The following is a 25,890-nucleotide window of genomic DNA, read 5'->3' on the forward strand; positions in this document are numbered from 1 at the left end:
AGAAAATGTAGCTTAAGCTAAAGTTTCAAAGCATCTTCATAAGCTATGTAAGCAATGCAAGCTATGTATCTATGTTATCTGTTAAGCAAAATTAGCTTTAGCTACATTTGCTAAATCCAAGTAAACAGTCTGTTTGCAGGGAGAGGGCTTGTCCTCTACAGACACATTCCAACGCAGTTAGCATAGCTTACGTAGGTCCATTAGCTTGGGTAGCTATGTAGATAAAGGAGCTATGTAGAGAATGTAGCTAAAGCTAAGCTCACAAAGCATCTTCATAAGCTATGCAAGCAATGCAAGCTATGCATCTATGTTATCTGTGAAACTAAATTAGCTTTAGCTACATTTGCTAAAGCTCAGACTGCTGAAGCTTATTTAGCTATAGATAACAGAGCTATGTTGCTAATTTAGCAAATGTAGCCAAACCTAAGATCAAAAGGTAGCTTTGTAAGATATGTAGATATGTTACCTGAATAGCTGAATTAGCTATAGCTCTGTTTGCTAAAACTTTGGTTACTAAAGCTAACTTGGTTATACTGTAGTAGCATTAATTATGTGGCTGGAGTAGCTATGTTAGCTTTAGCTCAAGCTAGCAAAGCTTAAGCAAGCCACCTTTTATGTAGCTACTACAAAAATGTGTTTATACATAATTTAATCTCAGATTAGACTTTATACTTGTGTTTTATTAATAAAATGTATATTAGTCTGTAATTTTTGGAATGCGGCTATGTCATGACAGTTACTGCAAGACTCTGTGAATTAAGTTGAATTTAAAAAATCTCAACTTATAAATACATTGTACCATCAAAATATGGCATGATGTGGTGTCTCAGATGAATTGTCTATGATAGTGGCTGTCAGAGATGTACATTCTGCAACCAGAACCTCTTTTGAAATTGCAAAGCTGTGTGCAATTCAAAATCAGTGTCTGAATCATCTAAAAATCACACATTTTAAGTCTGGCATTACACCCCTGGTTACACCCCACCTGCGAAGTTTCAGGCAAAGAGGCAGAATGGTAGGGCATCGTCATTCTGTCACAATAGCAGCTCTTCACATTTTCATACTTTATCTCTTTTCCCATAACAAGAAATATATACAGTTCTGTAAGTAACAGCACAGTAAACCCATGGGTAGACTGCATGATGACAACAGCTGTACCTACTCAACAGGCATTCAGAGTGTTAATTAGCATCTAAGGATAATGTCTATGTTCAAGTTAAACTCATGCCAATGATAAATGCTTGTCTTTTCCTTTACATTACTGGGAGGACAGATGGTAAAGCTGGCGATAATCATTCTGACCTACATTTTTTTATATAATGAGAATAAAAGCATAATAGAGCAAAGGATTTTGCATCAAAGACGATCCATCATCATCATTCTTTCGAGGCTTCATCACAATGTTAAATTAAACATTGTATAAACATCTTTCTTTTATTATGTAGGTAAGCCTGGAGGGTGTGTGTCATAATAAAAACATGAGATGAAGACAAATCTTTTCACCAACAGCTGACAAATCAGTTAATTACAGTGGAGCAAACATTCAGTGACAAACAGCGAGTGATGCCTTTTGATGAATGAAGCCTCTGATGTGACTCAGCTCTGAGTTATGCCTCCGGACTCAGCTGTAAGGGAGGGTGTTTCTCGCTAAAGCCTTTTATTAATGCTACTTAGTCAACTGCACACTCTCATTTTCCATTTCCCACTCATTCTTTCTTCATCGTTTTCCTCCTCTCTGCTATGTCTGACTGCATTTTTCTCTCCCCTTTTCTCCTGATCTCTCTTTAATCTTTCTTTCTGTCTGATGAACAAGTGTCGCTCAAATTTCCTCCTCATGCTTTCGCTTCTTTTCTTGATCTTTTTCTCGTTCCCCAGTGTTCTCATGTTGTCTAGCTCCCTCACGTGCTCACCCTGTTTTTCCCTACCTTCCTCTCACTCTCTCTGTTCCTCTCGCTCCACTAGACCATTAGGCTCTCTTTAACTCTGTTGCTATCTTGTCTTCTTTAACACTCCCTTTTTCATATCCCCCCCTTATGCTCTCTCTCTTTCCTCCTGCTGTCAAACGTGTTCACCTGCTGTCTGAACAAACCCACCTGCCTTCTGTGGCTACCTGCACTTTGGAGATGCCTGCACGCAAGCAGAAACACTGTACCTTTCATTACAGAGTCGGTAAAGTTCGTTCTGTCCAAACACAGTCAAAACCACTTATTTAGTCTCGTAAATGAATTAAATAATGGCAAAGGAGACGGAGAAAGTCTCTCCTCACTCTCCAATCCGTATCCTAAAGCTGAGCCGAACGGTGCAGGGATCTGTGTGTCTGTGTGTGTGTTGAGCAATGAGGGGAAGCCTGCTGCGAGTGTGCGGCTCGTCTGTCTGCACACGTGAGCGGAGAGAGACCCAGATGTGAAGCTAGAGACAGGAAGGGGAGGGGGGGGTGTATGTAGGGATTATAGCGGATGTGATCAGAGAGAGCTGATCTGCCTGTCAGCAATGGTTGGCACTCACACACACACACACACACACAAACAAAAACACACATGGCTGCATCTATTCCTACACACAGAAAGATTTGCTCAGCTGTGTTGAGCTCAGAGACAGACTCACTGAACCGCACTCACACACTCTCAATGTTTAGCTGCAGAGACCTCGTTCTAAAGCTGGCTTATTGTGTTTAACAAATAGGCCCACATGTTCCTGGTATAGCGCCCATCACTGGCAAATTGTCATGGAGCTTCACATCCAAGTACGTTAAAGGATCAGCATATCAAATTAGCTGCTTATGGAATCCTGTGGATTTGATTGTGAGAGGGCAGGGGCCATGGGTGGCCTTTACCTCTGTATGAATAAACACAGCATTACTGTCTCATTAGACATATTTACTCCTGGTCAGATTATATAAAGGCATAGACAGCTGTGTATAAAACTCGATGTTTGAAATAACAAAGAAAGATGGTTTCAAATCCTCACTCACATGTGATGCTGCAGCTAGCACTTTAGCTACACAGTGATTTTAGTTCTTTAGTCTCTTTCTGGGGGTTATTTCTAATAAATACACTGCATACAGCCTAATTACAAAAAAGTTGGGCCACTATGAAAATGTAAATAACAATAGAATTTAATGATGTGCAAATCTCATAAACCCATATTCTATTCACAAAATAACAAACTACATGTCAGCTGTTGAAACTGAGACTTTTTGCAGTGTCATGAAAAATATTAGCTCATTTGAATTTGATGGCAGTAACACCTCACAAAAATAGGGGCGGGCCATTAAAAGGCAACCAATTAGGTTAAATTGCAACTGGTTAGTAACAAGACTGGGTATAAAAGGAGCATTTTAGAGAGGCAGTATCTCTCAGAGGTAGAGATGGGCAGAGGTTCACCAATCAGTGAGAAAAGTACTTCGAAAAATTGTGCAACAATTTCTGAAAAATGTTTGTCAATGAAAAACTGCAGAAGAAAAAAAAAAGAGAATCTTAAATCCCAATCTAAGCACAAACCACAGGGCCATAGATCTTTCCCTTTACAACCCAGTTTATGTACCTAAAGCCTCAAAATTAGGCATGGGGATCAAAGTGACCTGGTTCTGTATTTTTTAAATACCCGGAAATCAATTATGTTTTAGCTTATTGATTCTGCTATCGAGTCTCACAGGCTCTGTGACGTAACATCATTTTATGCCAGGCCACAGAACAGTTCTTTCAAGGGGAAAATAAGCAAAAACACAGCAGCATTGTGTATCAAATCAATCCAGAAAGTTGCACCTTCAACTGCCGGCATGCCTGTCAGTTGCATGCTATCATATCCACCTGCACTGGGAATAACATACACTCATAAGACTGGCTTCAGCTGCTCCCAAACTTTGTAGCAAGTCCTATTAGTTAGAAATATTAATACAGTATGGAAATCTGTGGTGGTATTGGCAGAAGTGAAGTTAATTAAAACATTAAAACATTAATAAGCTGAAATACAGTTAAATATGATGCATTCAGGTGACTTCAGTAAATAAGACAACTGTGTCCTATATGTCATGATATGTTTAAATGTCACATAAAAAAAAAGGAAATTCAGTCTTTGACTTCAAACTTCAACAGTTGTGAATATGAGGAATGTGTTTGTATTTGAGGGACATAAAATAGATGTAACAGACTGAATCATATGTTTTTAACTTAGCACTACTCAGTTAAGACCACCTCTGTTGTAAATATTTGTCATCATTTCTCTTTCCACCAAATAATATAGAAGTATTGATAGTGGTATCGATAAGAACTTGGATTAATAAGGAGTATCGATAAGGGTATCAAAAGAATTAATGATTTCCGTCCCTACTCAAAAGTAGGAAAAACTGGATATTTCAAGCTGAAATAATCAAAATAACCCCAAAATGTTGTTGGTTTAGCTCAGCTGGTAGAGAAGGCGAAATATATTCAAAGGCTAAAAAAAAAAAAAAAAATCTATCCACATTAGAACTGAAAATATTAATTTCAATGACTCTGGATCAATTCTTAATTTCCAAGTATAAATAGTTTTAAGTGTACTTAATTGCTTCCTAAGTGCATTTTCAAAAGCAGCCAGTTTGAGCAAACCTGGTGCTGACATTTTCCTCACTGCACCATCTCTCCACCTTAACTGGTACACAGATGCTGCTGGAGGAGTGTGGCTCATAAGCTGTGCTGTTAGCATTAGCAACGCTAGCTCTTAGCATCTGACACACTGATGAACTTCCTACACTGTTTATGGAGCCGTGAGTTACTCAGCTTGCCTGTTTTCCTAAAACAAAAGTTTTAAGACTCCCTGTGGATTCTAGTGTCTCATGTAAGAGGAAGTTTCACCTGACATTTTTGCCAAGAGTGCTAAACTAAAGTAATGTAGCTACTTCAGGAACAGCTCGTATGCCTGGAACTGCATCATACATACACTTTCACCTGGATTCAAAATAATAGAACAGAATAAGAGCGTCTATCATCACCTGTTTCCTGTCAAAGGCTGGTGTTACGGTTTAATGAGTGACCATGTTAACTGGTGACTACACGTCAAATGCATCTGCTTGTCTCAGTAATATTAGGTATCGAAAACTTAAATAGCCTCCTTTGTTAAGTTTTTCCAAAATTGCAACCTTCAGAAGAGATTTTATACATAACAGAAAATGCTCAGTGTTTTAATGATGTTGAAACTAGAACAACCAATGAGCTCAGCAGAAAAATCACCAGTAAACGCGGCCATTAGTTAAACCATAACACCAGATCTTCTGCACCTTTTACTGACAAGATTCTCTGAATGCTTTTCTCACTTAAACCCACATATTTGATTCATATTTAATAATTTCGCAATTTAAGCAAAAATAAATGTTTTCTTTTATTTTAATTTCTGTATTTACCTTATAGTAATCAGCTTATAAAAACACTACTAACAGGCAAAAAAAACTAAAATCTTGCATACATTTTATCTTTTTAATGTAAAATATTAATTCTGAGCTACTTAGTGCCCATCAGACTGTTGCAGATGCTGAAATAATCACCTTGTTATAAGAAACAATGACCCCCCAGAATTGGAATCAAATTGAATCATGAGACACTGAAAGATTCACATGTCTAGAGGCATGAAAGCTATAAATATATGCAGCTTACTCCTAAATTAAAAAAAAATCATACTCACTTCTTACATTTAAGTGGATGTTAAATGTCACTTATACATTTCTGTTGGTCATGTATAATAATGCCTGTTCATTTATCTGTTCCTACCCTGTTGTTTTTGATCTTTTTAGATTTCAACTCCCCAGTATCTTTAAGTAATTTAAAATTTCACCATGAAGCCCAACTACACTGTAGAAATGTATTTCAGCAAACCCCTGTCACCTGTAATTAAAGCAGAAGAGAGGAACTGTTTCTAATCAATTTCAGTTGTTATTGGATGACAATCCCCAGCTTAGGTCATTGACCATCTACTAATCCGTTAATCATTGAGCTGGTCTGTATTCACCTTGTGTAGCCTTACCCACTCAACCCACTGAAAATGTCTTCAAAGCGTCTTCTCACATCCTCTCACAGAATAAATTATAACTGACATAAAGAATGAAAACTAACTGAAAACTTTATATTCAATTTTACTTGTATTTCTCTGATTATATTGCTATTTTTATGTATTAATAGCAAACAGCTACAGGCAGGTCTTTTCTGCTGTTATTCCAACCCTATAAGAAAGGTTTTTTGTTTTCTTAGCTCTTTTGACATCATACTGTTGTAAAAGATAAACAGATAAGCCTCTAACTATGGCTGTGGAGATTGCCAAAGGGTTGCTCTGCTTGGAAAGTTAGAAAATTTTTTATGAAGTAGATATTTGTCACGAATATTTTCTCTTACATGGTTAGTATCTCTTTAATACATTTAAAAATCTAGCTTTCTAAAATATAAGCGACAGCAGTGTTTCAAAACTCTGCTGTTTTCTGAAAAAAGCATCCTGTTAGATACAATCTGCTTCCCCGAACATAAGACAATAAATAACAGCACATCACATCCACTTATCCTGTCTTCCATCAAGCCTTGTCTCTGCTTTTTAGTCTCCTTTCAAACTCACAAAGCCTCACAATATTGTTTCCAAGAGAAAAGAAAACGAAACACGTTAAGGCGAGCTGGTGGCAGCTTTCTCCTCTCTGCTTCCTAAGGCAACACGTGTGAGAGACTCTCGGCAGTTTATGAGAGATGAAAGGGCCTGTATTAATAATAAATTATGAATGACTAAATTATACATGAAAAGAAAAATCTAGGAAGCGAGTGCTTCCAGGTGGAGTTGCTAATGTTACTTATAGTGTAACAACTGATGGAGAAGCCTTCATTGAAGAGGATGAAAGAAACATCAAGGTTAAAAGAGGTGAAGAAGTCAGTGTGTATTTATGTGTTATTGTAATGATGTGATAAGTATTATGAGAACATCATTTGAATAGTTGTTGTATTAGTCTGAATACTGATGTAGATAAAGTAAAGATGAAACGCATGGCAGTATGTGATCATTGTGTAAGTCATTCTACCATGTATTTTTGATGACTTTATATTTAAATCAAAGATATGGATATGAAGCCTATCGCTGCTGTTATGGTGACAGCAACAATGCTGACATGTTCATTTACAAGCACAGAACCCACAATCAAAAGGTCAATCTCTGTCACGTCTGTCACCGATTATTTGGTCATGACAACAAATGCATTTGTTCTATTTACGAATCTGATTCTTATAATTGAAAATGTTACAAACCCAATTCCAAAAAAGTTGGAGCGCTGTGTAAAATGTAAATAAAAACAGAGTGCACTGATTTTCAAATTTCATAAACTCAGATTTTATTCACAACTTAACACAAACAACATTTTGAAAATGAGACATTGTACCATTTCATGAAAAGTATTAGCGCATTTAAAATTTGAATGCAGCAACACATCTCAAAAAAGTAGGGACGTGGACATTTTTCCGAAATTTTTCCACAATTTTTAGATGTAGATTTTTGCAAATTGTTGAATCTCAACCCATCTTTTCCTCTAAGAGACTTTGCCTCTCTAAAATGCTCCTTTGATACCCAGTCTTGTTGTTACTATTCCAGCCTTTTGTTGTCCCGTCCCTACTTTTGTGAGATGTGTTGCTGCCATCAATTCAAAATGAGCTAGTATTTTTGATGAAATGGTAAAATGCCTCAGTTTCAACATCTGTTATGTTGTTTATGTTCTTTTATGAATAAAATACGGCTTAATGAGATTTGCAAATAACTGTGTTCTGTCTTCATTTACATTTTACACAGTGCCTTAACTGTTTTTGTAATTACGGTAGTAGAATCTAACATGCTCTTCTGCGTTAGTTTTGGCTTATCTTGTCACCTTATAAATTCAAAGCCCAGACATCTGGATGTACTCAGCTATTAAATTGCTCTGTGTAAGAATCTCATTATGACTGGCAGATTTTTGCAGTATCTCTCAGGATTATGTTATTTATGAAGTGTCTATTTTATTGCCATGATTAGGGATGCCCCAGTCAGTTGTTTTGCTCCCAATACAGATAACTGCTCACTCATGAGTTCGAGATGTAAATCCTTCAATATCTCATGATTCCGTCTAATCCGTGTCTGGGGGTTACAATTTCATTCCGATTTAGGTGGCTTTCACACTAGGGGGCCGGTCCTGGATCCAAGTGCACTCAAGCCTGAAGTCTGGTTTGTTTTGGTCAGTGTGAATGCAAAAGAACCACGGCCCACTAGGGGAGGTGGTCTCGGGCACAGTTCGAATGAGATGTGAATGCAACGGCACCGGGGGGATACGGGGCAGAATGTCATATCAGCTTTATGATGTCATCATAAAAACTAAACTTCTTTCCAGCAGTTTGTTTACATCTTTCCTCAATAAAGGACGGAAATCATCAGAATCCAGTCAGTAAAGGGTCTGTTGAGACTTTATGGGGGAACACAAGTTGGAGTCAGTGAGATAAGATGCAAAGGTAATAAAAGTCTGCAGTATAATCCCATTTATATGGAATGAAATTTGTGTCAAAAAGATTTAAACAAAACTTTTTCAGTATCAAACAAAAAATAGCATTTGAAAACAAAAAATGTAATCCAAGCAAAAAAAAAAAAAAAATTCACAACAAGGGTACAAATTCAAAAAAGCAACCAAATTATTAGTCTTTAAATTTTGAACATCTATCTTTTTTTTTACAGTTCTGTTTTTTTCTCCCTCAGTGATCAGACTTTTGCTCTTGCTCCTCAGTTTGGTTGTTTAAAATTTAGAGACTAAGAATTTGGTAGCTTTTTTGAATTTGTGCTCTTGATGTGAACTTGTTTTTGCTAGGATTACATTTTTTTGTTTTCAACTGTTAATTTTTGTTTGATACTGAAAAAGTTTTGTTTGAATCTTTTTAACACAAATTTCATTCCATACATTTAATCCTCTGAGCAACACATTGGTGTGCAGATACAAAGAGCAACACTGCTGGCATCTTAAAAAGTGATTTTGAATCATCCATATCTTCAGGATGGACTTTTTGCCTGGTTAAAACAAAATCAATCTTCGCTCAGGTCATGACCTGAGTGGTTGCCATGGTAGCTGCTTTTTCTTTCTCCTCCTTGGCGGGGTTGTAAACCAGCTACATGCATACCGCCACCTGCTGTTTCAGACTGAGTACATACACAAGTGGGCCCGGATCAATGTTGCTAGCGTGAAAGCAAGACAGCAGGGGGAAGGGGACGGGGAGGAATCGCGCCACTGCGCAGTTCAAAACAACTGGGCATAATGTGAAAGCACCCTTGATTTTCACTTCAAACCAACTCCCATTACTATCCTAATTTATTTCATAGAGGTGCTCATTTCAGGATCTACTCCAGTCTGCTGTGCTTGCTAAGATGCTGTACATCTGGGTTTGCTACCAACGCTTACACGAAAAGGCGCTTTAAGGCCCCGTTTACATGACAACGTTTTGCTTTGTTTTCCATTTTCGTTTCCAAAAAGTTTCACGTTCAGATGGCAACGTTTTCAAAACGATCTCTGTTCACACAAGACTGCGGGAAACACCAAAAACAATGTAGTATACATGCCAGGCAAGTAGATGGAGGTGTGATTTTGCAATGAACCAAAATAAGCGCATGCCAACAGACACTTCCTTCTTCTGAACATAAGTAGGAGTGCAGCGCTATCCCTCTACTGCAGCCGCAGTGCGCATCTCCGTTTTCAGAAAGTGCCGGTTTCCCTGCTTACACGGAGATGGAGACGGGGGCATTTTGAAAAACTTCCACTCTGGCGCCCGTTTCCAAAAAGTTTCGTTTTTAGGCACCAAAATGCCGTTGCAGTGTAAACGGACAGCCAAAACACTACAAAACTTTTACGTTTTCACTGGAAAACGTTGTCGTGTAAATGGGGCCTAAAAAGCCATTTTCCCCTCTTTTTGAGAAATTCAAGAATGAAACTTGAACATCTGTTTTATGTTTAGTAAATATGTCTTATCAGGTGCTGTTTTTAACAGCCAGGGTGTTTGGACCGAGAGCCCCATGGTGGCTGAATTTGACATACTGTGTGTTTTAAGTGCACTTTTAACTAAAGATGTCTTCAATTCTTACTAAAATAACTTCAAAATCTTTTCCACATTCTTAGTTTTGTTTTTGGAAAAAACAGTTTATATCCAAGGGCACAGAGATGAAAAAATACTGGTCAATTACCTCTGCAGTCCTCAAGCTTTGCTTTTACAAATATGAATAGTAAAAACAACATGAAAGAGATAAAGGCAGTGCACAAGAGTAATTAAAGACATTAAGGAGAGACTAAAGAGAAAAAAGAACAGAAATTAATGAGGTTTGCTGAGATAAGACACCATCAATCAAAGGGTCCTTTGTTGGCCTCTAAACCTGCCTGCAGGGAACTTAAAGATTTAACCCACTTGGTCCAGATCTTTCTAAAGTTATTCTTTCCATACCATAAACATAACTAATATACCTTAATCCACTCCTCTATTACCCAGGTTCAGATATTATCCAGCCTCAAGTAACTGCAATTTTACGAGCAGGATTCAACATGCCACACACTTATTTATCAATGCATCCTGACTAAGAATAATGTGTGAGTGTTAATGACTTAGTATTGCTTTCTAGAATTTGAATGTGCATGGATTTTGTTTGACTTGGGCTAAAATAGAAAAAATAACAACCCCAGCATGGAATAAAGTAAACAAGAAAACAGGAAATAAATGCTGTGACAAAATTTTCTGGTGGAGATCAGCTGGATTTAGAAACAGATATGGTCATGTGACCTGCTGCAGTTTTGAAGACTTTTCTTTTTATGAAATGTTGGTAGACATTCAGTGTTTTATTATAAACATAATGAAACTCTAGAAAAGACAAGGTAAGGCGCAATCTTGAGATGTCAATAACAGGTTTTTTAAAAAGGAGAAAAATTATCCAGCTATATCAGTACACCTCTGATTAAATAACTAAAAGAGAAAATTGTTCAAAGAGAAAAAACATTTCCATTGATTTGCCTTTTAATTTGCCTTTCAAAGTGCACAAGATTGATGCATTTAACTTTGAAATGTTCAAATGTTTCTCCTGGGGGACCCCAACAGACAGTTCTGAGTCCCCAGAACATAGTCTCCTGAAGTCCTGTGAAAAACACCGGCACAACTACAGTTTTAAAAGCTAAACTTGCAATTCAAGTTTTTCACCAGGGAAGCCTTATGTATTTAGGAGAGTGCAGATAACATCAACATCACAAAACCATTAAAACAAAAGCTTTAAAGAAGAGAACATATCAGAGAAGTCTCTCTCTCGCTGATCTGACTGACAACAATACAACCAGCAGAGTGCCCAACCTTTGTGAGCAGCTCTCTCAAAATATCTAATTCAGAATCTGCAAGTCCAAAAAGATAACACAACAAAAATCAAAGTTTAAAACCATGCGCCCTCAATTAAAACGGCATCTTTTCCTTTTGAGCCGAAAGAGAGCAAACACAAACACCAGATCTGATCTGTCTGGTGCCAGCTTTAATCATAAGGGAGATGTGAAGTACAGTGCTGTATTTGAAAGACCATTATTCCCAGTGTAATGGGTTTTTACAAGAAGAGCAGTTCTCAGAAGAGGAGAATGCGATTCATACGACGCACTAATCATGTCTCTCCACACGGCCCAACTGCCCATTTTCTAATCACCCTTTGAGGCACGTCTGTAATAACGGCTGTCGAGGAGAAGAGCCATTAAAATCTATTTACAATCCTGTATCACAGCGGCAGGCAGACAGACACAGTCAGACAGAGACGAGGGGGGAAAAAAGAGCCTGAAGGGGTCGATGGATGGCACAAAGAAGCTGGTGTTTAAAGGACATTAAAAGATTTGTAGTTATAGCATCAAAGCTATTGTGGAGGAGATGTTATAAAAATCACCTCTACAAAAGTGTTTCTGCTTCACTACATGTTGCCCAGTAATGCTTTGCTCTACTTTAACTAATGTCTAATAAGGCTTTTGTAACTTTGTAGAGTCAGTGCTAGATTAATATCACATCAAAGATTTTTCACAGTAGACATTGTCTATTAAGAGTCTCACGCTATTTTGATCTCCAATCAAGTGTAAAGGTAAGGCTGGATCACTGTGGCTGGATCTTTACTTCTGACTGGGAGGATCAATATCAGAAAGCAAAGAGAGAGAGAGAGAGGACCTTGGCTTTGCCCTTGTTGATGTAAGTACCTCTGTAGACGTCAAAGAGGTTGAAATCCAAACCTTTCCCTGAGGTTGAGCCAGGCTGTGACACCCTGTCCTCTGTGTGTGGGTGACATTTGATGAGGTCTTTAAATAATTCATTCTCACTAATGGCTGTGATACTTTCTCACTTTCTGTTTGTCTCTAATCATTTATCTTTCACATCAGATGGGCTGATCTCTCTCTCTCACACTGTTTTAATAATAATGTGATCACTGTGTCAATATGTGCTAATATTTACTTAACAAGTAAATACTATGAATTATTTCTTGGCTCCACTCATCAGCTGGTAAGTTTTCTGGTTGTTGCTTTGTGGTATTTACTGAATATTTGGGAGTTGTAGCAAATTCAGAAAGTGCCTCCTTAGGCTGATCCAAGTTGTGTAGGCCTTTTCGTTACAATTGTCTGATATTTTTTGACATAAAATTAGGGGTGAAAATCAGTAAGTAACCAAACAAATAATCCAGACGATTGAAGGTGATGTCAGACTATAATTCTAAATGTTGTCTGGAGGAAACCAGGCACTGCTCATCACCTGCTCAACACTATCCCAGCAGGGAAGCATGGTGGTGGCAGCATCATGCTGTAGGGGAGTCAGAGTTGAGGGGAAGTTCAATGTAGCAAAGTACAGATATATCCTCAATTGAAACTCATGAGTTTGACTTTTCTTTCCATCTTCTGCAGTTTTGATGTGATGAGTCAGTAGAGTTAACCAATGAGAGCATAGAGCGCTTAGAGATTCTCCCCCCACATGACTCGCATCAAACCCAAGAGCCAGTAGACAATATTGATATTGCAATAATGCACACTGGACTTGCACTACAGCTTTGCACTACAGCTTTGCAACAAATACCAGTCAAATTCCTAGTACATGAAAATGTTCCTGGCGATAAAACTTCATCTTCAGCCCATTGCTTGTACTTTTCTAGCATCTTCAGCCAGTTGTTTGTACTTTTCTAGCATCTTCAGCCTGTTGTTTGTACTTTTCTAGCGTCTTCAGCCTGTTGTTTGTACTTTTCTAGCGTCTTCAGCCTGTTGTTTGTACTTTTCTCGCGTCTTCAGCCCGTTGCTTGTACTTTTCTAACATCTTTAGCCCATTGCTTGTACTTTTCTAGTATCTTTAGCCCATTGCTTGTACTTTTCTAATATCTTAAGCCCATTGCTTGTACTTTTCTAGTATCTTCAGCCCATTTTGTACTTTTCTAGCAATTACAACCCAATTGCTTGTACTTTTCTAGCGTATTCAGTCTATTGCTTATACTTTTCTAGTGTCTTCAGCCCGTTTGTACTTTTCTAGTGTCTTCAGCCCATTGCTTGTACTTTTCTAGCATTTTCAGCCCATTGTTTGTGCCTTAATAGCATCTTTAGCTAAAAAAATACTGGGAAAAAATGCATACATTTTACATGTGCAAACCTCAGACTTAGCCTGGCTCAGATGACTTCCTGTACCCAGTAAAGCTGCTAAACATGATCTCTCTTTTTCTCTTCTTAGCTTTATCTGCCTGCCACTGTAACTAACAGCTATTTGCACTTAATCTTTTATTAGCGTACAGCCCATTGTATGCTCTTTGTTAGTTATTATAGGGCACTGCCTGTACTTTACTAGCATATTCAGCCTGTTGCATGCAATTTGCTGGCATCTTCAGCCCATCGTGTGTACTTTGCTGGCATCTTCAGCCTATTGGTTGTACTTTTCTAGTGTCTTTAGTCTATAGTTTTTACTGTTCTAGCATCTTCAGCCTGTTGTAAAAAAATTTCATACATTTTTCGTGTGCAAACCTCAGACTTAGCCTGGATCAGATGACTGCCAAAAATGATCTCACCTCTTCTCTTCTTAGCTTCATCTGTCACCGTCCATCCTGCCACTGTAACTAACAACAAGACAAGCTAAGTGGCTTGTGTGTTCAGGTGCGCAAAAGCTGTATGCAATGTCTGCAGCCAAAGTTACATAGTGCTAAAAAGAGGTGAGTAGGGCACTCCAGATGCCAGTTTACTTGCTTTAAGCTATTCTATTATAGTAATGACTATGAAACTACCATTTTAAGGTGTAGAAGTTACATATTGTTGCTTTAAAACAGCTGTATGTGTATAGATGGTGTATATGACATGGGTATTTTTGCAATTAACAAGTGCTGGCTTACTAGTCACTCATTACACATTAGTTATAAAACTCTGGCCTAATATGAAAAAAGTCAGATCCCTCTCTTAGCATGACTTTGAAAAGGAAACAAATCATCAGAGAAAAGATTAACTCTTTCTATATTTTATGTCTGTTCCCCTGCCATGAGATCAGCACCAAATAAGCAGTTGACACAAAACATTACCTACACATGAACAAGACAAAATCCGAAAACACCTAAGTCTTCAATCTTCGTCCATAGGGGTCAACAAAATCAACACAGCCCAAAAGTTTCTGATGGGAGCTTTAATGCTGATTAAAATAACCTGCTACTGTTAATTTTTCACCTCTGTATTGCGGTGGTTGTAAACCCGATGGAGATATTTCCATTTTCTCATTCCTTTTTGTTGAAAAATCTTATTTCTGTGCTAAACAGCTTTTGTACAAAGCTAAGCAGCTCATGAGTCAGCATTTACCAAAACCTGTCCAGATAAGTAAACATAGTTCCTAAACCCTTAAAGTTGGATTGTAGTTTTTTTTTTTTTTTTTCCAACTAATGTTTTTTCAAACACCACTTTCTTATTTAAAGATTAGCACTGCACACAACAGCGAGAAAGGGTGTGGTGCAATCTTTTAAGATTGCTGAAAAACAGACTGGTGCTCTATTAAATTACTGTCATAAAAAAATGGAGAAGATGCTGCCTTAAAATACGCTCTCCAGTCTGGATGGCCTGATTTTTGTCAATATGTTTTAAAGTGTAACTGATTCTGGCATTTATTGAGTCATAATATTATCTGAAACCTTTGTTGTCAAACAGAAAAAAAACAGTTCCAATCAGGAGAGTGCAGTGTCACGTGTACTCTGATGACACTGAGCACTAAAGGTTTTGAATTTTGTTTATTTGTAATCATCTTCTCTAAAGAAAATCATCTGAAGAGTGCTGAAATTTTGAAGGATGTAGTCAAATGCCGAGCACAGATTAATATTACATCGTTTCTCGTGTGATCAGAGAGATAGAAGAAAAACCTTCCTGCGTATCAAAGTGTATTTGCCGGATAAGTAGGTATTCCTTGCCTTCATGGAGATATGGATGTAGCTCTAGGCCACACTGCACACTTCAAAGGAGGGAAAGGCAGGCAGGAAATAAGTCAGCCACACTGGCAGCCTGAATTACTGGCGGGCATGTGTGCATGTCGTTCTTTAGGTTCATCCTTCATTCCAGTCAGCACACATGCATGTTAATGAGCGTGAAACCCTTATGAAGTGTTTTCCATCAAATGAGAAAATTTTGGTAAAAAGATGTTTGTTTTTACAATTCAATACAGATATCTTTACCGCAAAATCAAAACAACAGTATAAAATGGTGGAGTGGATTTTGGGCTTAGCAAATAACTTCCATAGTAAGATTGTGAGTCATGATTATGAGAATAAAAAAGTCAACATTGATCTCATGATTTGGACTTTTTTTTCAGGATTTTTTACATTAATCTGTTCATTTCTATTCTTAATCTCACAATTTAATCTCACACTATTTTGACATGATTTGGGTTTTTATCATGTTATTTTGTCATTTGATCACACGAATATGGCATTTTACCTCATCATTGTACATTTTTGTCTCTAAATATTGACATTTAATCACAACTGACTAACTGAAAATTTATCTCATGGTTTTGACATTTATTGGACATTAGTGTGTTTTATAACATACATTTTCTGACTCAGAATTTTAGCATTTTATCTCATGGTTTTATCTTTTTATCTCATCAATTTGAACTTTTCAGTCATAATTTTTATTTTAATCTTGTAACTTTGACATGTTATCTTATTATTATGACTCGTGATCTCATCGTTGTGGCTTTTAATCTAGTTGTAATGACTTTTTTACTCTTCATTTTGACTTTCAATCAGATCTGACTTGTAAAATGTATCTTTTATCAAAATTTTTAATACATTTTTCCAGTAATTTCAACTTTTAACACATAATGTCAGCATTTTATTTTATGGTTTTACTTTTATCTCATAATTTTGACCTTTGAACTCATAACTTGATTTTAAATCAAATAATTATTAAATTTTATTGTTAATTAGGATTTTTATCTCTTACTCGAACTAAAATTATGACATCATTCATCATTTCATAACATAAATTTGACTTTAATCTAAACATTTTTACTTTGTCAAACAATTTTTTATATTTTTAGTTAATGTTTATCAAATTTCTGACTTCATTCAAAATGTTTGTTTTTTTTCTTCTAAAAATTTAGATTTTTTTCCCTCATTGCTTTGACTATTTTGTTAATCTCATTATTTTGATTTCATCCTATTATCATTTCAATTCATATTTTTAATCCCATCATTTAGTTTTTATTCTTATAGTTGTGATATTTTTATCTTATAATTTGGACTTTTTAACCCATATTTTTAGGGTTTTTTTTTTTTTCAAATCTCAGAATTTTGACTTTTTATCACACAACTATGGCTTCTTCAACAATTTCAAATATTTATCTCAGATTTCTGAGTTTTAATCTTAGAATAATGAGTTTTAATCCCATAATTTGTTTTTATGCCATCACTTTAGTTTTTTATCTCATAATTTTACTTTTTAATTTCCCATTTATTTTGTCTTAACCAACAATTTGGAATATTTATCTCAGATTTATGAGCTCTTTTCCCAGAATTATGACTTTTAAAATCATAATTTTAACTTTTTACCTCATAATTAAACATTTTTATCTTACAATTATTGCTTCTTAACCAACACTTTGGACTATCTTTCTCAGATTTTTTAGTTTTTATCTCAGAATTAAGACTTTAAATCTCATAATTTTTACTAGACAAAGAGCCTGATTTATTTTTCCTTTGTTCATCCTCATTCCTAAAAAATTGAATTGTGTTTTAAGGACTAATGTTTGTTCATTTGTTCATCCTGTAATGTTAAAGTGTTTTCTAGGAATCTAAGTTTCAGTTATGAACTAAATTTAAATATCAGATCAATACTGGCCAAAATGAATTTGTAAATATAAGAATATTCGATATTGGCAAAAATCCAATACCATGCATCCCTAAAATCTTTCTTGTGTACAGTGGATGGACCTGTCATGGAATTGTAAAAGCTAGTGAGTTTAGGGCATCATTTCATATCCACTAAGGACAAATGTAATGGGTGCATGTGGGGGTTAGGTGTGTAAGGGAAAAAAAGGACAGATAGTAAGTGACTTTGCGTGTCCATGTTGTGTTAAAAGTGATGCAAAAATACCATCTAAATGGGACATGAGAGCAGATAAACTTTTAGCTGGACGTTGTGGTCTATCGCAGAACTTACCTGGCTGTGGAGAAGGGAGAGGTGGGAGTTAAAGTTGGGGTGAGACATGGAGCTGGTTGGTGGGGTTTTGATGTTAGAAGAAGTTTTATGCTGCAATCTGACGTTATCTCTGGATTCAGCACAGTCAAAGTTACTCTTCCACACCATAACCTGAAAAGGAAATAAAATATATTGCTTATTCCTAAGTAGCATGTCTAAAAAAAGTAAGAATACAATATAAACAGATATTTGCACAGCATGAGTTGTCAATGCACCCACAGTTATCATTCTCAGTAATAACACACAGGCAGGAGATTTTAACATTTTCCTAACAAGACTTGAGCAACATCAGGGTTTTTTAAGGACATCAGTAAGAAGAAAAAGTCCCCACCTGTTCATCTGAGCCACCAGAGGCAAAGTACTCTCCTGTCCTGGAGAAGGCCACACACATTACTTGACCCTTAAAGGAGCACAGAAAGAGGCAGAAAGATGATGAATAGAGGTTTGCCTTTGCTGTAGTTGCCCTTTATTTTTTAACAACATGAAGAATCTTGGACCTCTTGGCTGCAAAGTGTTTGGTCAAGTTGAAAAGAAAAGAAAAGTAGTGGTTGCTGTGAAATGCTCTGCTCAAAAGCAGTCAACAAATCCAGCAAAAGCACAAACATAGCTAAGTACAACAACCCAATGGAGAGAATATGCCGCTTATCTTTAAAAAATAAATACTTGTTAGGGTTTTGCAGTGCTCTTCTGAGAATGCGCTCAGTATTGAGCTTTGAAAACTGGGATGAGCAGCTTTTGATAAAACACTTTTGTTTAACATTTACACAAAATCAACAATCAAGAAAAAATAACAGAATTAGGTGGACTTTTAAATACTAAAAATAAATGTTTAATGCCGCCTTTATAATAAAGATAAGCTGCAACTGTTTATTCACTTCTGAGCGAACACAGTCTCTGAAAAATATGGATAATTAAATGTTTTTCTTCTGCAGGGCAATGCAGCTACAGTGTATGGAAGGCTTAAAAGACATGTGTGCATAAATTTAATTTGCCTCTGGTTTCTAAAGGAAATAAGTACATTTTGGTCATTTCTCCAGATCTTGACTCATTTATCTATTTTGTTAAACAAAGCTGGTTTTCCTGTGATATTCAAGTTAATTTCAGTCCTTTTCCTGAGATCTCCAGAAATTAAACTGTCACGGGAAAACCAGGGTTTTTACAGTATCTATAAAAAGTATTCAAGGGTTAATCAGTATTCCTGGCTACCATTACATGGTGAAACAAAGAACATCCCAAGCAACTCAGAGAAAACGTTACTGAAAAGTATAAGTCAGAGGATGGATACCAAAAAAAATCTAAGGCTCAGAACATCCCCAAGAGTTCAGTTAAATCTATCATTACCAATTTCTCAAAACAAAGGGATAAATAAGTTAAAGTCTTGACAAAAAAAACAGTAAATAACTCACTATAATAGGGAAGGAGAGAAAAAAAATTGATGGGGGATGCCTAATTAAGGCTTTTTTTAGCAGTACATGTGTAAGTGCTGATATAAATTTTGAAAGGGAGTAAACACTTTAAGACCACAGAAGTACACACTAGCCAAACAAAAGTTGATATCTCACAATTACAAGGCAAAAACTTGAAAGGAGTGTGTGTTTTTGTCTCTAGCTCATAGATTTAAGGAAACCTTCTGAGGAAACTTTACTCTGAATAGAAGCTCCTTCATATGTTTGTGGAGGAGGGGGGTGGGCGTGTGAGGTTGCAGCAGAGCAATCAATACTAGAAAGTGGAGCTGCAGGTGGGGTGAGGTCACCGTGGTCAGAGCCAAAAACAATCACCTGAGGAAGTCAAGGCTTTGGTATACTGACTGTGTATTTGTGTTACTGTTTGTTTTCACGAACCTGGAGCAAAGACAGGCTCCCAACTTCAAAAAAATCTCGAAATAACCCCTCTCTCTCAGGGTTTATTCCTTTTTTTTTTTCCACCCCTTGATGCAGAATGGGGACAGCGATTAGAGCCTGAACCCTCTGACTGCGTTCAAAGAGAAGATGAAGGAGAGAACAAACAGAAGAAAAGGGAAAAAGAAACACAGAGGGAGGCTGCCGGTGGAGGAAAAAAGGAGCTGCTGTGTCCTGCGGCTGGCACCCAGACAGGCTGGTTTGGGTGAGGAATGGTTTCCCAGAAGCACCTGAGAGAAGCAGACAGTGTCACTATGGCAACGCGACAGCCTGACAGACAGCGTGTTCTGTCTCGGCTCTGACTAATGCCTGCTGCCAGGCTGGCACTTGCCATGGCCAGACACACACACACGGAGTCACAGAGAAAGTCTGACAGAGCAATGAACCTAACTGGCACATTTTATGCACCAATAAATGAACTGAGGTTACAGAAAGCAGGCAGGCCCCACATGGTGCTTCGCATGGACTTATGACTAAGTAAATATGATTACATGATCGTTCTGGCTGAAATTTATACACTTTTATTCATTTAAACACACCTCTGAGAGCTCTTAAAAACAAGTTACATCATGTTGCTATAAAACTGTAATTATGGTTTCTAAAAATGCTACTAAATTAGTCATTACATTTTTCAAAAGCCTTAAAAGGAAAGGTCAGGAGTAAAATTAAGTTACATAGACATTACTGAGAAAAAGGCAAAAATTATTGCCTTGGTACTCAGCATCAACATGATAGATTTGTATATCTTTATTTATAACTGGACCAATTAGAATGGTTTCTTTTATTTACATCATAACAAAGTTATCAGTAACAAAGTTATACTTGTATCAGAGTATTTTCACTCTGTAGCATTGCTGCTTTACTTAAGAACTAACAGTTAATACATGCATGAACTGTATAAGGTGTACCGTTTTCAGAGATACATTTTCAATTAAAGGTACAGTGTGTAGAATTTGGCTGCATTTCGCCGAACAGAAACGGTGTAAATGGGATATAATGGTTATATATTTATGTGAAGTACGTTAAAATAAGTGCACAATCATCCCCTTTAAACTTTCATTTTCTTTTTACAAAATTAGAAAAAAGCTTTTTAAATTTACATTACTGCGGGTCGCCCTCACGGAGGCTGACATAACGAACCGCCATGTTGTCTACAGCAACGTTTTGGGGACAGAAAGAGCGAAATGCGATTTTTAAATATGAACCTGCCTGCCAATCCTGAAAGCTACCTGGAAGGCGGGTGGAGGAGAAGACTGACCTATAATCTATAAAAATAATGGTTACAAAAACGAATGAATAAACTCTCACCTAATCACTGCTGTAAATGATGTCCGGCTCACGATCCTTTTTGGTCTTCACAGGCTGTCGTTGCTTACTGATGTGATGTTTTGGTAACAGATTGGCTCATTCTAAAATCTGAACGCTAGATGTCGCTAAAATTCCAAATTCTACACAATGCACCTTTAAATTCATTGCAACTATTGATGAAGTAGACTAGTGTTTTTTTCACACAACAGGTTTACGTCTTATCTCATGCTGTAAATCTAGCTTTTAAACTTACTTATGTCTCAGTTTACTGTAAATGCACACAGTTTCCACATATCAGTTATTGGTCTCACGAAGGACTTATAATAACAGTTGGTCTACCATAGAGGAGATGACACTTTGATCATCCTGACTCTTGTGATACATTGGAATCACTGGTGCCAAATAGAAATTTAAAGAAAACAGCAAAAATAGTGCTCTAAACCGAGTGACTGCTTATTTGATATCAATAATATTGAATAAAGAAAAAGTTGACAGCGAGATGAAAGAAGAATACAGCTGGTTAATACTAGACAGAAGTAAAAAGAAATGATTGATGAAGCATGACAGGAAGTGAAAACAGCCAAATTCTGGAGAATAAATACATATATCCTGCTCTTAACCATTTTAGGGCCATTTATATTCCTACATTAACAGATATCATAGTTTATCGCCATATGATTGTTTTGTATGAATCAGCTATTGCAGAATAGCTGTACTAGTATAGTGTTATCATTTTAATTGTATGGTATCATACGGTATCATACCGCTCCTAATCATTTTGTACCGTAACGTATCATATCGTATCTTCAGTATTTTATCCTACTTTATAGTGTCATAGCCTATCAAATCATATCCTAATCATTCTGTGTGGTATCATAGTATAGTGTATCATATCATATCATATCATATCATATCATATTGTATAGTTTCACACTGTATTGGGCCATATTGTACTGTACTCTACCATATCATATTGTATTTATAATTCCAGTATCATAGTGTATCATATTGTTTCATAGCATATCTTATCATACTGTATCATCTCAGATCGCACTGTATAGTATCATATTGTAATGTGTCATATTGTACTGTATAGCAGTGGTTCCCAACCTTTTTTCATTGAGCCCCCCCTTCACATATCTAAGAGCTGTGCCCCCCCATGACCCACATGAAAAAAGCGACTCATTGCTGTCAAAAATACATTTCAGTTTGAATTGTTTTCATCATTTAAAGATAAACAAAATAGCCTAAAACACAAGTGTTATTACCAAAAGACTTTTGGATGAACCATTCATGTGTTTTTGATTTGATTTGTGATTTTAGTCTGAATGACCTTAATTTTTAACAACCTCAGAGCAGACTGACCCTTGCGTCCACCCTGAAATCTCTGGCTCCCCCCAACGGGGTCCTCAGGTTGGGAGCCAAGGCTCTATAATACAATATTGAAGGAAAGGATACAAAACAATACAGTACGGTATGATATGATAAGGTATGATACTGTACAGTACAATACACTATGCAACGATATAATACCTTTTAAAATTAGAACTGCTCAATCTATAGATAATTGCAAATCCTTGCTGAAAACTCACTTATTTGCACTGGCTTTTAATACAAGTTGAGTGTAAGGCTGGAAACTTTCTTTGTAAAAAAGTTTTGAATCACACTGTGACAAATCAGCTGTCAGACATGGGAGCAGAGAGACAAATTAACCTAAATTAGACTGAATCAACCCAGCCAGGTATGGTTCCCCAGAGGTGAGATAAACAGCGTATTTGTCAGATCCAACAGAAGAAAAACACTCCCTTGGAGCCCTCATGTGTTTTCACATACTGTACATGAACATAGACAAGCAGACATAAACACACAAACACCTACACACTCACAAAGAACAGATGGGGGTCTCTCCCATAGCTAAGTATGCGACTGGAGAGACAATTAACACCCTGGGCGCTCTCAGCACCGACAGATTGGTGGAGTCACCACTGAGCCAAAAAGAACAACAACAGAAACAGAGACAGAGAGTAGGAGATGACAAATTTGGAGGTGTGAAGAGAGACGGGGGAAAACATTGCTTTTTTTCATCTTGACAAAAAGAAGAGTCTTGGCATGAAGTTAAAGAGAAGCACAGGTAACACAGAGGGAAAAAAGGAAAATGAGACAGGCTACGTGTACAGAGGAGAAGATAAACAGACGGACCACATGTGGTACTGGCAAGCCACTGATTTCCACGACCAGCCAGCAAGCCAGTCCATCAGCTGTTCAAACAAACAGATACAGTCAGAGAGAGGTCCGGCCAGCTTGTCCAGCCAGCCGAAATGTGAGTACATGAAAGGCTGGAAAAAAGGGAGGCAGTGGGAGAAAATTAGGGCGGACGAGGAGTAAAACAAGGATGATAATTAGGCTGGTGATGCTAAGAACATTCCTCGAAACATAGGGAGGAAGAGGGGGAGTTAAAGTTGTAGAAGAAAAAGGACGGGACGGAAACAGAGAGGAGGAAGAGAAAAAGAGGAGGAGAGGATACACAGAACGGAGGCAGAAACGATGTTCTGTTTCCTTCCAACAGTCCTGAGATGAGTCATTATGAGTGGGCTGCCTGCTCGCCTGGCAAGTACAAAAATACACCATGTACAAAAAAAGGCATCATACGCACACACATAAACGTACACAGACACACACTTCAGACAATCAAACGAGCACAAAGGAGATGTCAAACACGCTCACACAGAACTGTCCACAACGAACCTTCAGGCATAAAAAACACAGACACGACCCATCATGGTCATGACTTTGTACACTGCAGTTCTAGGCCCACAGGATGTCTAAATGCTGCTCATTTATTAAAGTTTTATGTCTGTCTACCTGGTGTCCATGGAGCGTGTACAGTAGCTTGCCCTCTAGAAGGTCCAGAATCTTCACTGTAGAATCACTGGATGCAGTGATGAGGAAATTACCAGTTGGGTGGAAAGACAAGCTGTTCACCGCACCACTATGGACTGGAAAGCACAAAAACACATACAGTTATTATGACAAGAAGAACACAAAGTAGGAAGATACTAAAGGCCGGCTCAGACTACGCGATTTTTTTGGTCATTCATGATGGCACCATGCCAGGCTATGCAACCAAATCTTGTCCCGTCTTGGCCGACAGCCTGGCAACACTACAAGAGTGGTCCGGACCACTCACCGTATGCTGACGTCACTACTGTCTCTGTGACTGAGTGCTAGTTCACAGGTTGTCGGGGGCGGGCCAAAGAGTGTCAATCACTCTGCAACAGAAGCGCTCTGTGTGATTGTAGCAGTCTTTTGCTCATAGAAAGGAAAATAAGAAACAATTATGGATTGGATTATGGATAATAAGTATGGATGTATCAAGAGGAGGACAATATAGATTGGCTCTTCTTCAGATAGAACTTAAGGTATGCATGTGATAATGTAAATAAAATAAAATAAAATGTACACATTAGGTTTAGAGAATAAAAGGGGATAAAAGTAGTAAATCTAGTAAATGATGATGCAAAGATAAGGAGCAAATGTTCTCCTGTTGGTAAACGTCAGGATTCACGTCGTTAATGTCAGGTCAGGGTGTCAAACTAGACAATCATGTACGAAAAATTCTGACATGCTAGTCTTGTAGAATCGTGGTCATGAGGAATCGTAAGGAGTCTTGGACGCGTCGTTCATTATGTCACACTACAGGACCGTTTGTGTTAGGATCAGAGAGGCACAGAATCCAAGGGGCTTGAAGTCCACAGTTTTCAGTTTCCAGTCAGTGATGGTTTAAGGTGCTGTGTCATCTGCTGCTGTTGGTCCACTGTAATTTATCAAGCCCAGAGTCAACACAGAGTCATTTCTGAAATATCGTGTGTATTTATCAAGGTGGGCATTTGTGCAAAGTGTGAAGCAAATCCCTCAAAGTGTTCTTAATAGGCCTGGCTGATTATCGGGCTGACTATCTGTATCAGTTTTATTTTACAGTTTGCAGATAAAATGAATTAATTAAAATATTTGCAACTTTTGCTCTGTGAGGTGGCTCTGTTTCACTCTCAGTCTCAATCTAAACCACTCCAAATGATCTCCACTTTACCATCTGCAATATTGTAGTGATGAACACACTTATACATCAGGACTTCTTATTTAATACAATTCATTATTTTAATTTTTTTTTTAACTCTAAGCATATGTTTTTGTCATAATTATACAATTAATTTTATATGTAAGAGTAACACATGTTTCAAAGTATTTTACACTGTGGTATTGCTTCTTTTACTACAGCGAAAAATCTGAGCACTCACATTACTGGCTAACACACACAAACCATATAAGGTGTTTTCAGGGATAAAAACTTTTACTTCTGTTGTACACACTCATTTTTAGTAATTTAGTAGCCTAGTTTTTTAATGACAGGTTTGCATTCTATCCATGTTGTAAATGTTAAATTTAAATTGCAATTAAAGAAGTGTCTTTTAATGTTGGTGACCATTATCATTTTTTCCTCCTAAAATTAACAGTTCAGGCACTGCTTGGGCCCTGTTACCATTTTAAAAGTGTTGATTTAGCACCAGTATTGTAAAAACAAAAAGGAAAAAAAAAGCTAAGCGATACCCAATCCTAGCAGACGCCCATATACAGAGGCCATAGTCCTCAGCGTACTGCTGACAAGTTTGAATCCCTATCCTGTTGCATGTTTTGTGCATGTTTTGCCCCACTCTCTCTTCTAATATTTCCTGACTTTCTTTAGCTACCCTTTCCAAAAAGGCAAAAGCCCAAAAAACTGTTTAAAAGAAACAAGTCTAGGCAGCCATTTTGGTGTAATTTCTTGATTTTAATAACCAAAATTTGCTGCCAAACTCCTGCAAACAAACTAAATTGAAAAAAATAAGTTGTACACATTCTTCTTAATTATTCTTAAAAACTGTATGAATGAGTTTTAAGGACAAATTTCTTCTTAAGAAAGGTTAATGAATGAGGTTCATCATTACTGAGGAGGCG

General features: G+C 37.2%; 1 protein-coding gene across 3 annotated transcripts in view; it reads right to left on the minus strand.

Annotated features, from left to right (window-relative positions):
* Positions 1 to 25,890, minus strand: part of poc1a (POC1 centriolar protein A) — a 71,583-nt gene that overhangs the window by 35,183 nt on the left and 10,510 nt on the right. For all 3 annotated transcript variants that reach the window (XM_041816952.1, XM_041816934.1, XM_041816942.1), the window contains exons 7-9: positions 23,761 to 23,894; positions 18,024 to 18,092; positions 17,654 to 17,803 (exon numbers count right to left, since the gene is read on the minus strand). In XM_041816952.1, coding sequence (XP_041672886.1) covers positions 17,654 to 17,803; positions 18,024 to 18,092; positions 23,761 to 23,894 — 353 coding nt within the window. The remainder of the gene's footprint in view (positions 1 to 17,653; positions 17,804 to 18,023; positions 18,093 to 23,760; positions 23,895 to 25,890) is intronic.

Source organism: Cheilinus undulatus, linkage group 3 (genome assembly GCF_018320785.1).
Source record: "Cheilinus undulatus linkage group 3, ASM1832078v1, whole genome shotgun sequence".
NCBI lineage: Eukaryota > Metazoa > Chordata > Actinopteri > Labriformes > Labridae > Cheilinus > Cheilinus undulatus.